Raw genomic sequence first — 16589 nt, forward strand, 5'->3', positions numbered from 1 at the left:
GTGTGTGTGTGTGTGTGTGTGTGTGTGTGTGTGTGTGTGTGTGTGTGGAGATAAATGAGAAGAATTATTATATTTGCTATATTCTGGTTTGTAAGGTGATCACTAATATCAACAAGACCGAGATTGATGAAAATCGCCGAAAAACCATCACCCGACAGTTTCCCGGAAACTCGATCGACCCTCGTCGATTAACCACTTTCATTAAAAAATTCTTGCTCCGAAATTGGATGACGGGCGTCTGTCAAAGGCTCCAACCTCGAAAGTTTCTCGCGATGATTAACATTTTCTAGGGTTCACCGCAGGGACACGGTAAGTTATGAGCGGGGTTACGTACATGCGCATGTAGGATGCATTATGGATGTCTGCAACTTGATATGATACATGAACATCGATGCACCAACAACGCTTAATCAGATACATTAATTAACCATTAATGGACATTGCTCGGGAAAGCGTTCCGTGCAAGACTGGAGGTACTTATCGATCGAAACCCTCGCTTCGGTAAGTCTCGGTTTCTTCGGTATCTCTTCATTAGAGATACCATTAGATCTGATTAATCCATCATTCATATATTAGCGCTCGATGAACAGCCAACTGAGCAATTAAGTGGTTCTAACTTTTGTCTTCTCGATTATTTTTTTTTTTTTTAAGGGAAGAATGGAATGAAAGTTAGCAATAAAAAATAAAATGAAGCGAAGAAGCTAGACAAACATATTTCACATGAAATACAATTGTTCTTTACTCACCCTATGTATACATCAGAACCATTTCCATATGTTTGAGTATAACTTGGATGGTATCACACTGGTCTACATTCATGCACATATTCTTACACGAACAAGTGCACTATTCGTGCAACTCCATTCGAGCTAGGAGGAACTTGTTGGAATCGAAAAAGTTTGTTCTAGTTTATTCTTGGATATAGGGGAAGTTAATTGTCTCCTTTCTTCCACGATATGCGTTCCATTATCCATCCAAGTGTGTAATTGAATGAAACGTAAGAAACAAGACACTGTCAAAATTCAGAATTGCTAGATAACGAATTCTCAATGTTATTAAAGTGATTTAATAAAAAAAGCGCATCCTAGCCCTTCGCAATAATATTGTGCCACTGACGACTGAATTATGCAGTCGGACAACATAAATCGTTCCGATAGTTAGCAGAGACACTTGGCACACGGCGTACCATAGGCGATGCGTCATTAATGCTTAATGGACAGACATTAATTCGTTATTGCCAGTGGACGGTGCAATCGATGGGGACTTCCGGCGTAGCCGTCGTGAATTCGCGAACATACAACGGCAATATGTTGTCGATCGCGACAGTAACCGCGTTAGCGCCGAGAAAAATGGGAATACCTGGCGCGCCATGACACAACGGAATGCTTTTAACAACCTGGGCGACTGAGAAACTCAATAACAGAGGAAATGGGCACAGAAATCTGTCGAGGTGATTGGATTCTAGGTTGGGACCCATGGTGGGTCCTATTTGCACACACAGTTTCTATTCTATGGAACTGTAAGATGTATAATATATGAGAAAAGTTCTTTGACACTATTGGAGTTCTTTGGAATTTTCTAAAATACAGTTTCAATGAAATAACTTGAAGAGGGTAAAGTGCAACTAGCGCCACTAGTTCTCTCACTCGCCGTGCGCTGAAACAGTCATACTATCAATGTCTGACTAACCTTATCATTCTCTACTTCTATGCACTATAGGTAAATCGTAATGTACATTCAATGTCTAAGCTACCGTGTTACCCTGACTGCATTTTTATGCCGATGAATTATTGTTGTTCCTCGTCATTTACGCGATCAAGGCGCGGATGAAACATCGTCCGGGTATTATGAAAGCGATAAATCCGAGAACCGTCACGTTTAACGCGAAGTTTGCAATAAAAATTGACCGTTTACCATCTCCTTGACAATTCCCAGTACGTAAATCCCGCGTCCGGGATTATTGCGCCTTTATTTGTCATCGCGAACGGTCGATCGACGCGTCGCGGACAGTTTTCGTCCGTGTCCTATTGTGTCCCCATTTAACTTTCACGTCGAGAAGCACCATTTTCATTCGTTCTGGTGGTCGCAACGTTTATCGACATCCTCGAAAAGTTTTCGAAAAATATTCAATCCTCGAATTTTAGTAGAATCGAATCACGTGAATGATATTTCATATTATTTTAATCCAAATGAATTTTAAAACTGAACTATGAAATAATCGTGTCATTCTCGTATGTTTCAAACAATCTAAAAATTAAAGTATCGAGCATTTCTTTTTTTAAAGAAATCCAGTCTGCTCCCAACATTTTCTTCAATTGACATTCAGCTACAACGACGTACGGCAAAGGATATCGATGTAATCCGACAAAAGATCTCGACGCGATCCAGGTAGGGGGGCTGGGGAACGAAAGTCTCTCTCGGTTCACCTAGAAATTCAATAATACTTTGTACGTAGAAGCGGAAAGTAAAAGAACGTGTAGGTGCACGGAGACCTGGTGGAGGAGGACCGAGAGAGACAGAGCGGAGAAAAGGGTCTGACCTTTCATTGATTAGATCACTCAGGAAATTCTGCGCGATATCCGGCACTCGCCTACCGTAATCTCCTGCGTCGTGGACGTCGACAACTTTTACTTGCGTCGACTTTCCGCGTGGTTCGCTTCCCGCCTCGTGTACGAGGTGTTCCGTAACGAGCGCGGACAACTTTCCTAACTTGTTGACGCAGGTGACGGCGTAGCAAGAAAGTCGCGTACCCATACGGAGCGTAGTTTGGAATTTACTCGGATACGTAGATGATTCTTCATGAAAATATGTGTCGAAAATGCAGTATAGAGTTTTTTTTATATCAGTTTCGATTTTGGAGAAAGTTAATTATAAAGTTGCTCGAGTGAAATGTGTTTAACGTATCTGTCCAATACTCGCTGTTTCTACTTGCGATGATTGTTATTATTACAGAACGAATACTCTCCAATTTGTTATAAATTATGATAACAGTGAAGGTAATAAGCATCCACCGTATACACATTTGATATTACAATTGTACGTTACCCTGAAAAGGGCATGAAGCAGACTGTCACAAGCTGAAGGGAGCTTCCATGTATATTCGGAGATTTCAAAGAACGTTTCAACAGACTCGTGAATCTTCCATCGTCCTCATTTGCGGTATGCGCTGCGCGTGTGATTTTATGGGGCCACACGCGTCAGCTATTTGCGAATTCCATTCAGTTGGACAGTGGGCTTAACCGAGTTTCAACAACGCTGTCGTTCGAATAATTATGAACGATAGCTCGAGTCCTATTCTCTAACACAGAACACATGTTGGCATCCTATTCTAGCAATTTTATACTTCTAGCAATGGAGAATAATATATTGGTTAAGGTGACTTGCGTACTAATCACGCAGTTAAATGACGTCTGACCATTACTCGTTGTTTCTACTTGCTATACGTGTCCAAGGAAGATAAGAACGATAATTACATTGCCGATACGATGTTTGGGGATTGTTGATGATATGTAGGTGATTCTTCGTGAAATTGTGCGTCAAAAATATAGAATAGAAGTTTTCAGTAGGAGGCTTGGTCTTTGAGGAAATAAATTTTGAAATTCGCTGACTGTTAAAGATATCTATACTATAAGCAGAGAATTCGAAATTCATAAAACCAATGACCAAACCTCGCCATAATTTTGTGAAATGAACTGTCCAACAAACTACCGTCCCAGCATTAATCCACAAAATGTTGAGCACACAGAACGTCAACTAATACACATTATACGGCTGTTTAACAAATTAAACGGCAGCGCGTAACCGACACAGAACGCCCCCGCGTCTGCGTTTAATTAAGAGCCTTTCGAAACACATAGTTCATGGCAGTAATAAAGATGCGCCTTCGTGGTGTTGCTACCCCAAGTAGCATGGATGGCTTCCAACGCATGTACGTCATGTATTATGTATCATGTATTATACATATATCACCGTAAAATCCGATGGCACCTAGGGCTCTGCGGTTGACAAGGACTTGGGAATGATGGCACCGAACATCGATTGAATAGTTAATGCTTAATCACAGATAGTGCACCGTAATCGTGTTACCTTTGTCCTGTACGAATATTAGATACCCGAGGATCATCCGTCGTCAAAGTCGTGGATCAAAAGGCTTGACTTACGTCCCCCACCCCCCACCTCCCGCCACCCCCCTCCCCACACAAAATTCAAAGGCTTGTTGTCTCCGAGGAAACTCGAACGTCTCCGCCATTGACTTTCGGGGATTACCACCAGCGCTGGGTCGTCGACGGGTGAATTAACGACACGGGGATTCTTCGTTTCATCAAAGCGTTAGATATTGTAATCAAAGCGTCGAAACTTTGTTAGGAACGGTAATTGAACTATCCGCAAGTTTGGACCCGGGGCTCCAACTTGACTAGCTAATGAGATTTACCTCGCTGGCCATGGTGGTAAATATTAGAAGCTCCGTACAACGTGCTTTTGGGTTGCTAGAATTGCTTTCTTTATGGCAACACGTGCACTCTGGTTGCTTGGAAGAAAATTTTGATGAGATTGCTTATGGATGAAGTTTGCTACTGTATTGCGAGGGAGGGGGGGGGGGGTGATGATGTGAGAAATTACAACATAAGTCTGAAGAAAGAGAAGATTATTTATGGAGGGTTGGACTAGGTTTGGTGTAGTAGAATGAACTTCATTGGTAGGATGATGTTTCATGGAATGCTGCGATGACGTTGTTGAAGAAACTATTGAGTTTCTCGTATCCTCTTCTTAGTAGGTAGGGTTCTCCATAAAAATCAATTTTAAGAAACTCCTGACGTCTCATTTCGTCTCTTAATAATACAAATGACGCCTATAGCACATTCTGTAATTTTCCGAAGCATCCTGAAGAGAACTTTTTCTTTTCCAGTCACCCCAGTGTGCCATCAGGGCCAGGTGAAGGCATACGGCATGGCCAGACAGGAAACGATGAAGATACCCTGTGAGCTCGAGGCGAATCCTTCGGACGTATCGTTCACCTGGAAATTCAATAACACAATGGAGGCGATTGATATACCGCAATCGCAAGTCACCAGCGAACGTACGCGCTCGACGGTCTCTTACACACTGATGACGGAAATGGATTACGGCACGCTTCTGTGTTGGGGCACCAACGATCAGGGCACCCAGCTCGAACCCTGCGTTTACCACATCGTGCCTGCTGGTAAGTATCGACGGCACACATTCAACATTCATGAGACCACGAGGACATACGCGATCGAAGGATCGTTTCGTAGTCGTCAACTTTGAAATCGCGAATAAAGTAACGATCCTTGAAATAGCATTTCAAATGGAATCTTAAGTAACATTATTAGAGAATTGCCCAAGAGCCAGACGTCCAGGAAGACGAAGAGCCGTGTCTTTATACTTGAAATTGTATGCCTTATACGACGCTCGAATTAAAAAAAGAGCCGGCGACGTTTATTCGACATTAAAAAATTCATTTTTAACGAGCACGCCAGGGTCTCTCTCCCTCGGAGCTGTCCGATTGCGCTTCGCATTTATGCGATCCTTTAATCCAAGATAAATTCTCGTCGCTTTAGGCACGGCCGTTGGAAGCGTTGAAATTGTGTCCGCGAGCATTCCGCGAGAGGGGCAGCATGGTTGCTTTATGGAAAAACTTGGCTTTTAATTATGTAACAGTCCGTGCAACGGAGGAAATTAAGATTTTCGTAAATATAAATCGTCTGGATTTATGGCGGAAAGACGCGCGGTGAGAGTAAATCCAGAGTGTCTCTCGGGAGGGGGGAGGGGGGATGCTTGATAGACGTAAATTAGATTTAAAAAGTTTCCTCATTATGCAGATTAGAAACATCTACGATCCCCCTCCCTGGCGGATGAACGTCCCCCTGGTGTTAATTTATGTTTCCCCCGGTCTCTGTGACTTCTTAAGGGGCCCAGTCTTGATATTTTCAATTTTTTTTCCCTCGTTATCTATTTCACCAACCTAAACGAAATATTTCCACCATTACAAGAGCATGCTAAACTAATAGTAAACCACCCATACAAGTCATTCGTACCTACTAAAAATAAATTCCCCGAAAATGCTTTCGAAACAAAGGTAACCTCCTTCGGATAAATCGCAGCATAACAATACCGATTAAATCATCCCAAGCCTTTGTTCCCCGGTTTTCCCATAACGCAGTCTACGTGCACCACGTCTTGCTCGACCCGGAAACGCATGAAAAGCTCGACGAAACATCCATCGGAGCATGCGGACCCAAAAAGCGGTCGTAGAGGCGCGCGTTAGTACGTGACAAACGCGCTTTACCGTCCCTGGGGAGCACTAAACTGTCGAAATAGGGCAATAAAAAGCGCTGTTAAGGCCGAGCGTTGCATAAAATCCGAGGGCGTTTCGATTTGACTGCCTCCTTTGCTCTGAATAGGAACGGAAAGCTAACTAAGCTCGTAGCGGTTGATTAAAGACGACGGAACGTCGTTCGATGCGCCCTGGCGCTTCACAGAGCGCGAGGAACGTGTCCCAGAGCACCTTGCGCCTCTCTGTATTCCGTTTTCGTTCTGTTCGAACGTTTGTCAGTGTAGTTTCCACGGTTTCCAGCCCTCCGAGTTTCATCGTTCCGTCCCTTTCGTCGCAATCAGGGGTCAGCCGAGAGGACAACGCGATTCTTCGGTTTTGCTTACTTTAGAGGCACGTTCACGGTGTCTTTAACTGCGAATTGGTCGACTTTACGAGTGGAGACAAGATAGAAAAAATGACAAAGTTGACGACAGGAACGAAACTGCGAGGGGGTGGAATTTACGTCTCCCAAGGGAAACGCCTAAGAGGTCCCTTTCGGAAGTGTTTCGAGATGAATCCACGCGATTGGAATTGATATTTTGCGTCAGAGGTTGATGGCAGGGGTAACCCTACGGAATATTGTATTGATGATTGTAGGATCTTGGAACACTACGACCTTAGACGATTGGACCCTAACAGAAATAACTCCCATCACCCTCATACAATCACCTCTCACGCCAGCCATCTTATCCTCCCCCTCCGAGGTCAAATTATTCCCCCATTTACTCTCGCCCTTCCCCTTAATCAGCTTAAACGATTACACAAGTAACGCCTACCCCAAGACGCCCAACGTCACCGTATTAACCCCTAACCACCCTCTCAAAATCACCATAACTCGTGTCACCGTTCATACTAACCGTTTACTCTTCCAGATCACCCAGACACGCCGCACAACTGCTCCCTTCTGAACCAAACGACGGACTCCCTGTACGTGGAATGCACAGAGGGTTTCGATGGCGGTCTGCCGCAGAAGTTCACAATGCAGGTGGAGCGCGAGCCAGGCACCAGCAGCAGCTCTTCGAAGCCGAGCATGACGGCGTACAACCAGACCAGCAAAGTTCCGTCGTTCTCGGTGGGTAACCTCGAGCCAGGCACCACGTACGACGTTTACGTGTACGCTAGCAACAGCAAAGGCCGCAGCGAGACGGTCCACTTTCGCGCCACCACCTTGAACCTGCCCGAGAGACGCACAGGTGAGTCCCCTTTGAACGAGCCCGAGGACCTGAGGAGCTCTCAGATCGATCGGGACGATGCCTGATGCTCGTCGACGCGGTATCGACGATGCACTCTCTTGTGATTTCCTTTGAGCACTGTCTGCTACGCTGCACGGCCTTGCATCGTAGAGCTCGCGTGATTATCTATATACTTCTTCTTAGTACTCCTCTGCTCTTCGTCTCCACCTCTGTATCCTACCCCCTTAACCCACCTGTCCACGTGCCAGGTTCTCCCAGCGTCCTTTGTCTTTGTCTTCTTCCATCGATCCTCCCTCGTGCGCACGCCACCCTCTGTCCCCGTCACACAAGTAACCCCCCTACCCTTTGTTTACATGATGTGAGAACGAGTGAACGCTGCTGTAACGCGTGTCGACCATTCTACCACGGACTTTATCGTTCGGTGGAGGGTTTGGGATCCTCGAGCCTGGGTGAATAGTATTAAGGGATTGTTGGTGGTTGGCGGGACTGCTTACTTTCTTCGGGGTCTGAGGTTTCGTGACGGGCGTGTGCTTGGGCTGCAACGGTGGTTTTGGTGGTAATTGTGACGCGATGTGTGATTTCTGGAGAAGATAGCTCGTGGAATAGGAGTACGAATGATTTCGTGTCTGGATTTTTGTGGGAAGTGTCTTCCTATTTCATTGGCAGACAAAATATTGTGTTAAAATTTTTTTAAATTAAATAACCAATTTTTGATGCTGCCATTCGAAAGAGGATCGAATTCTGAGATGAAAAGTTGTAGGGTAGAATAAGATAGAATAAAAAGATGACCATTGCAGTTAAACATTGAAGGTGACCTCGATAACTCCGTAAAAAAACCTACCAAAAGGATTCCTCACATATTTTATGTTCCTCTATGTTTAAGATACAACTTCAACATGAATATATTCTACATAGAACGGTTGATTTAATAGATATTTACAGTGGTGAAGTTAGGTGATCCCTGTTTACCTAACTCGATCTCCTGACGATCCCAACAGCGATGCTGTCGATCCAAAGTGGCATTACACATCGTAACCTCAGACAGAAAAACCGATAGACGCGACACAAGCGTCATGTTGCAGCGTTTACTCGGTCTCGTATCGTAGACGCGCGATTAGGTGCTTGACACTGGTCGTTCCGTCCCTCTCGATCACCACTACTCCTCTCGAGTTAAATCGACGGATGTCTCGTCCCCGTCGAACTCGATTACCGTCCTCTGCGACCCATGGCCCCATCGTTAGTCGAACCTGCACCATAGCGACGTACGAAAAATGTATCGACGCGACCCTAACACGTACGGTCTGCTACCATGGGGGAACTGAAGAGATTGGTCCTGAATGGAACTCAAATGTGATCAGAACTATTGGTGAAGTTTCAGTATCGACAGCCTTGAAGCAAGCAATTATAAATTTCATAATTATATTAGATTTCTTGTATAAATACTAACTGGCAATAAGTTCAGAGTAATTGAATTCTTTTCGTTTGGAAGTCTAGTAATGGGTAATTAATCAATTGCTTTAAAAATTATTATTCACGTAAAAACTTGTCCAGATTGAGCCTATTAGTAGTATTACCATCGCGAGAATGAATTTTATGGTCGAAAGGACGGTGGCCTCTGACATCATGGACATCACTCAGCGGCGATCTTTATAGTTCCCCACGCAGTAGACGCCATTTTAGAATTTTATCCGACGGTCGGAGTTGATAGCGCGAGCCCGATAATTGCGCTCTTCGCAGCGGTTACAAAAGGGTCCTGGCGAATCGAATTTTTTCCTTTTACCAGAGGCTGGGGTCGAGTTAATGCCGGCGAAGTAGAAATTAATCATCATAATTGGCAATGTGATTTATTGCGATAATTAATCGACGTTGATGAATTTAATTAATGGCGGCCGATTACGGTAATTAATTTCACGGGCATCGCGCACGGATTTAATCAGAACCGGTTTCTAGTCGAAGACGAAGTCGAAATCGGCGCTTGCGAGCAGAGGATCGTTTATTTAAGGATCGACGAGGATCCTAACCGTTTCACTGGGAACTGAAACGTATTCTAGCTTGAATCGATCGAAAATGTGATCGATTAGGTGCAGTGCGAAGCAAGAGCAATCTCTGCTATTCTAAAGGATAAACAAAACATTGAACAGTTTCATGATTTCCAGGATTATACAATAATACGATGGTGATGATTTCTCCACAAATGCAGATGGAGATTTCGAACTCGATTCGAGTCTTGTAACTGCAATGAATATTTTTCTACGACTTGGTTCAGCAGAGTGGTGAATTCTGCAGTAAAAAGTATCAAGCTCCGTTCTAAAGCTAATAGCTCCAGCGATATTGAATTTTACGATAACTGGGGAAAATCAATACGATTGTTGAACTTCTTGGAACAAACAGTACATTTACTATGTAACGTTAAACCCATATTTCAGTTTTGGAGCTTGTCTATATGAAGTGAAATTGTAAAAACTAATACAACATTAATTTCTAATATTACGATTTTCAATTTATTTTTTTTTTGACTCAGAAATGAGAAATTAAATTAAATTGAATTAAATTTCTTCCAAATTGAATATTTTGAAGATCGTTCAAACACTTGTTAACGCGAGGAAATCATAATTCCATTCGTTTCTGAATCTCTAGAATAGCAGAGATATTCGAAGTGACGATCCACGGCGCTTTATCTCTCCCCATTGACGATAATCGAAGATTTAGAGAGCGATATTACTATTACTAAATCCCGACCAAATGACTGCGCCTTTCAGCTCGGATGAAATTGAATCGCCGTTGGGTCGTATTATTTGAAACTTCTTATACAATCGCATTGAAGGCCGCCATTGAAACGGAGACGTTAAAGATTGGATTCCACGAGTTTTCGTTCAAATTCCGTCCCCCGATAAAGGGACTGCGTTACAATTAGGCGAAGCGAAACGGTACAATGTTACAATTCAGCTTTGAAACGCCGCTGTTTCAACCTTCGTCCCCCAACCCAGTACTTCTTCAAAGCACTTCGTCGCAATTAGTGGCGAATAATTAAAGCAAGTCCCTTGTAAACAATACCGTTGCCGGAGTTCGCGTTGATCAAGACGTTGCTTATCGAATTAAATCAGCCATCAAAAAGGGGATCTTCGAGCTTTAGAAGCGGTGCTCCGATTGAGTGTCGAGATAAGATAACGGTCTGGCGAAAGGGGAACGGTTACAGGTTCTTTCTTCGGGGTTAAAAGAAATTCCACTGGCGAATCGCAGCGATTCGCTTTCGAGAAGCAAAATTGGGATCGACGGTTTAGTTGAAAACGGGGTAGGCAGCGATTTTCATTTCAAGCTTTGCGCGAATGGTCATTTTTGTGCGAGGGTTGTTTTCAATTTTCTTGAGACCGGGAATTATATTATCTATACGTTTAACGCATTGACTGTCACGATTTTCGACTCCTTTTTAAAAGAACCCACATTTTTATTAATAATAAAATTAATCTTACTACATACACACTTGTTTAATCCAAACATAAATAACGTGGCAGTCAACGCATTAAACTTGAGTCGTAACAAAGCAACGAAAAATGAATATCCAGAGATGTTGCAACTTGTACACATTCCTGGGTGGCCCCGTTTAATTTTTTTCGTGAATCCAGGAAGCAGCTTTTGGAGGAATTCCCCTTCTAGGCTGCCAAAATAATTTCGTCCAGGCGACCCTGCCAGATTGCGAGCTCATTCTTCCTGCTAATTGCTAACAATTAACTCTGGAACGCGGGGGCAGGCTTTCCCGTAAACGACCTGTGTACAGTACGCGTTAATAATGCGTGGCTAATTGGGATGCGGGGGCCGGCCGTTCTCCTCATCGTTGACTCTGCCTATTCTGCCCGTTGGCTAACTGGGAATCGGTGTACTTCATCCGACTGTTGGCTCGCGCTATAATTGTCCGTCTGTCTTTTATTGCCAGCCGGGGAACCGGTTGCAAAACGCGATTTCGTGAAAAGACGCCATTTTTTTTTGGAGTGGACACGAAATTGTCTCTGAAACAGTCCAGAGTTCAGTCGCGGTTCATTCAGGTTAATAGGCCAAGGACTAGGATGACGTTTGATGTTTGTTTGGATTTTTGGTTGATGCAGGGTAGAAGATGTCAAAGTGGAATATTTAAGTATTTTGTTTGAATTTGAGGGTAGGGATACATTTTCGCTTAATTTTGTTAGCATTAGTGTTATATCTGACCCAAGTCCAATATTCAAAAATTGAAATTCAACGTGCAGGAAGCAATATATAATTCTACTTAAAAAAATATTTCGGTGATCGACAACCCTAAAAGTAATAACTTTCGTGCTTGTAAACCGTTTAAATTTCACCCTGCACATTTTTCTCTACACTCGAATCCAAAGCAAATATTTAAACATCTCGTGATTCGATCCTGTATTTGGTTGGTTTCAAAAAAAAAAAAAAAAAGAAATACCAGGGATTAAATGTCGTTTAAATGATGCGCTGATATTGGATAAAGGTAACGCGAGATCGTAACCGCGATAATTCTGTTTGTAGCCGGGATAGAGCTGGAAGCGCAGTAGTATGTGTCAATAAACGAGCTGGCAAGGTATCAAGTAGTACGAGTCAATGATATTTACCTTCTAGTCGATAAAAAGCGCAAACGTGTTTTTTTTTGTGCAAATACTTCCCTCTTCTGTATCGGTTGATAATGCTATCGACACCGTTCCACAATGGGGTTTAGATTATTTAAAGATATTTTGTTTGGTAATGATATAATGTTATCACTGTACTTTTATATTCAACAAATATTTTTATGAATTTTACTTATAAGGAATTTATATCCAATAAATCTTTAAAGACTAGTTACATTTTATTCTTCATTATGTAAGGTTAATTTCCATATGCTTACGATGAAATTCTCTACAAGATGTGTTTCTCTAAAAATGTGAATTAACCACTGCAAGTAGATTAGAAATTCTCCTAGCTAGCGTAGTATTGTACATTTAGGAACAATTTCGAGCGAAATCTAACCACGTAGCGGATATCGTTGACCAGCATCACTTGATTTCCCGTCCGCCGGTTTATTGACTTGCGCCACTGTGACAGCCGAACTTTCACGCCACGGAAAAACGACCGTAAAAAAAAAGAATAGGAAAAAAGAACGTTCTGTCTAGCAATATACCTCGATCGTTCGGGCGTGTAAAGCTTTCTTCTGTCGAGTATTTCGTTTCGATAAAGCGTCTATCGTTCGTTCGTCGAAACTTCCAGCGTGGACTTAGCTTCCAAAGTCAGATACGCTTGTTACGGCGTTATACAAATGACGAAATCGAGCGTTTCGATCGATGGTACACCGAACCGCTCGTATCGGGTGGTGTCCAACGAATGGCAGATATCGATTGCGCTTTGACATTTATATTAAAACATGTTCGAGCGCCACGAATGAGAAACGAGGGACTGGCAGGTTTTGGCAGAAATCCATTGCGATCGGCTTGTGAACAAGTTTACTCGCTAAAAAAAAACAAAAACTCGAAATTTATGACGCACGGATTCGGCTCCATTTCCCCGGAAAAACTCCAATCCGTTCTTCGTTCGCATTTTCTGTAAATATTTCGGGGGGAGGGGCAGTTGTTGCCCCAGAACTTGCTTTCGCGATCCTTCTTGCGTCGTTTGTTCATTTTTTCTTTGAGGGTCCTTTCATAGGTTTGAACAACGTGTGTGGCTTTTTAAAAGGCAACGAAGGGGTTAAATTAGGGGTTGAAGTAGGGTGGAAATAGGAATTAGGACGAATTTTTGTAAACGCAATATTGATGTCTTATTTTAACCCTTTCAGTAACGAACTGTAATATTATAAGTCATTTTTTATGTCATATATGTAATCATTTTTTACTTCTATTTTGTTTGTAAACTTTTGCAACTTACTGTATTTTCACACAGAATCATTGAGGGTAAGTGCACAGAAACTAAATAGAATTGTTCATTTTTAGAAAATAGAGTCAGAAGTTCCTGTACCTTCATTTGTTTACAAATTACAGGTGTGGGTTTGGAGGGGGACACTAAGTCTACTAAGCATTTGATAGGGGTGTTTAAAGTTAGGGATGTGTGCTAAGGCAGCTTCATAAGGGTATACACATAAGGGTGCCACTGCACTTAATCCCCAACCTGTACAAATCACACTAATGTGTATAGATAACTTTCACGCAGTACTATAGTGAACGCAAACTCGACTGACCGCTGGAGGTCTTTGAGGGTTTAAGCTCGCCATACCTTTCAACTTAGGGGTTCTCAAACTCTACCACGAAGAATATTTCACATATCTTATGAAAATACTTATAAATATTGAAAGTTTATACTAACTTTTAATAAAGTGTTTATTTTAATTAGTTTTATTTTTACATTTCAAAAATGAAATATATATCTATTAAATACTAATTGCATATTTAAAACTGACTCGAATAGTAGGCTGGAAGCTCTATGATAAATAATAAGCAGTAAATTTTAAATTCACAAACAATTGATAATCAGAATAATTCGATACTCCTTTCAAAAAAAAAAAAAAATTGTTAAACAACTCGATAGCTCGGTGCTATGGACCGATAAAGTTTGAGAACCCCTGCTTCAAGTACTTTGCCGCACTACATCTCGTCCTTATCTCCGTCCCTCAAATACCAAAGCACACATCCATATCGTAAGAGGTAGTTTGTGACGTTATTCGCTGTTGGGAAAGTGGCCTTGAGCTACCAATTCAATTCGCGTCCATTATGGTATCATCTTTTGATACGGAAAGGGTTAAAGAAGTGCACAGTTGCGTCTGGAAACTGGCATACCGCGAAACGCCGAAGGCGACACGTTTGAAATAGCAGTAATACCAATGTAAAGGTAATTTTATGTAGATAAATTGAAAATGTAGGATAGATGATTTTTGCACAAGTTAATATCAATTTTGAAGCTATTTAGGTCACAGGGAGCGTTGTACTAAAATTCCCTCTAATGGATGTCATTATAGCTTCACTATTATGGGAGCTACACGTATATTGGTTACGAGACCAAAAACATTTGGATTCTTTTCAAAAATAAATGGTTAATAAGAGAAGGGGTTAGTGAAAGGGTTATAATTGAAGTGTATTAATTCGGCAATTTTTGAAAATTTTATAGAAGGAATCTCAAGCTGGGAGTGGTATATGACATAAATAAAATATACAATTATTTGAACAAAAAAAAAAAATTCATTTGAGCAACAATTGCTCAAAATCCTTCTATTATGAATGAAGTCGTTAGTTTCACGATCTTGGCCCCCGTGTTCCAAAGGATACCCCTAAAAACAAAAAAAAAATACGAAACCCACCCCCCAGTGCAAGACCAAAAAAAAAAAAAATAAAATCCCAATAAAAGTCCCCCAACAAAGTAGCAGTAGAAGTTCGGCTGAGGACGGTGTGTTGTGCCCGGTGTGGTAGCAGGTGAAAGGCTGTCGCATCCCCGACCACCGGAGAATTGTACGATCAGGGAAGAAAGCAGGACAACGGTCAGGGTGAGCTGCGCCGAGAGCGAGTACACCGACTCGCGAACCGCCACCTATGTGCTCCAGGTCTACGACGCGGACACCAGGCGTCTGCTCGCCTCCGCGACTAGCATGACGCCTAGCATGCTCGAGATCACGAATCTACCAGCTGAGAGGAGTTACTCCGGGCTGCTGCTCTCCCTCAGGATCATAACGGAGCACGCGATGAGCGACGCCATCGAACTCCACAGCCCGCACTTTGTTCAGGAGGGTAAGACACAGGAGCATCAACGATACCCAGGTAGGGGCCAGCTAGTGTTCGATTTCGAGTCAGCGCGCGCAATCGCGAACCTCTTTCACCAAAACAACCTCATATCCACGTCCACGGCTCGCAAAACATCACGATACCCAGAGATACCTATCCCAGAATCGAGCGAGAAGCGGCTAACCATTTTCAAATCCCATTTCGTCGCGCGAGGATCAATCTCGCGTGTCGTCCTGTTAAATCTCATCCAGAATCGTCGTCTGGTGAAATTTACACGCGATGTTTTTTGTTTTTTTGGCGGAGGGGGGGGGGCGGGGGCGGGAGGGATACGAATTTGGTTAGGAACCGCGACTGGTCGATTTCCACGATGACGTGAATTATTTTTGAGGAGATAACGCAGTTATTTATTGCTTTGAGGTTGACTGGTTAATTGATTGGTTAAATGGATCTTTCAAACCAATTTTTTTTTCACATGGAAGCTTCCGGGAGTGTAGATTTTTATCGAGATCATCAATCTTGGCCCTGAGTTAGAATTTAATTTTGAAAAAATTCAACAAGAATTTAAGAGGAAAGTTAATAGAAGGGACCTATCTTATGTATAAAGTGCAACAGTGCATGTACATTTGTTTATCTTCTTCGAACACTTTAACGTGATACTTTCCTTGCATACAACAATGAAAGGATTTAATAATATGCATTTTTATTTTAAAAAAAAAAAAGAAAAAAAAAACAATACGACCATTGAATGTATATGCACCATTGCATTTGAACAAATAATATAGCCCTACAGATATAATACTCTATAGAACTCTTCGAAATAAATATAATTTTAAAATACACGATGATACCTAATAGAAGAAAATAAAAATTCCTCGATTCTAACCGCAGAACGGATGAGTTACACGAAGAATATTCGATTATGGTAATCGATATCATGCAAATGAGGGTTCGATCTTGAATCAGCGAGCAGTATCAGAGTGTCAAATTATGCTGTCAAACGTGCGCCCGTTCCCTAATCCGGAATTCACGATGACCGAACATAATCTAGACTAAATCCAGGATCACGTAGAGATCAATTGGCTTCCCACTTTAATCATTAAATCACTGGATCATCCCAGCAAATCCGACTGAAAACCTGATCCAAAATTAACGTTCGCCTCCATCGGAATTAACCAGACGCTCCCCCCTCTCCCCCCAATGGTTCTGGAATCATCGTGAACACGGGATCGACATATGTGTGTCGTCAAATCGTTCGACCCCGCAGTCAAAGCTGACTCAGATTCTCCGATATACCGCAATCTAAAACTAATCCGGTACCAGCTACCCGATTGAATAGAA

General features: G+C 42.4%; 1 protein-coding gene across 6 annotated transcripts in view; it reads left to right on the plus strand.

Moving 5' to 3' along the window:
* The window catches only part of LOC128893435 (hemicentin-2-like), a 287387-nt gene that overhangs the window by 262408 nt on the left and 8390 nt on the right, over window positions 1-16589 (plus strand). For 2 of the 6 annotated variants that reach the window (XM_054154348.1, XM_054154350.1), the window contains exons 11-13: window positions 4907-5200; window positions 7207-7527; window positions 14943-15287. In XM_054154348.1, the coding sequence (XP_054010323.1) occupies window positions 4907-5200; window positions 7207-7527; window positions 14943-15287 (960 nt within the window). The remainder of the gene's footprint in view (window positions 1-4906; window positions 5201-7206; window positions 7528-14942; window positions 15288-16589) is intronic. The other 4 variants (XM_054154349.1, XM_054154351.1, XM_054154352.1 and 1 more) reach the window with 3 other exon arrangements.

The sequence above is a fragment of the Hylaeus anthracinus genome, unplaced genomic scaffold (assembly GCF_026225885.1).
Source record: "Hylaeus anthracinus isolate JK02 unplaced genomic scaffold, UHH_iyHylAnth1.0_haploid 3, whole genome shotgun sequence".
Lineage (NCBI taxonomy): Eukaryota > Metazoa > Arthropoda > Insecta > Hymenoptera > Colletidae > Hylaeus > Hylaeus anthracinus.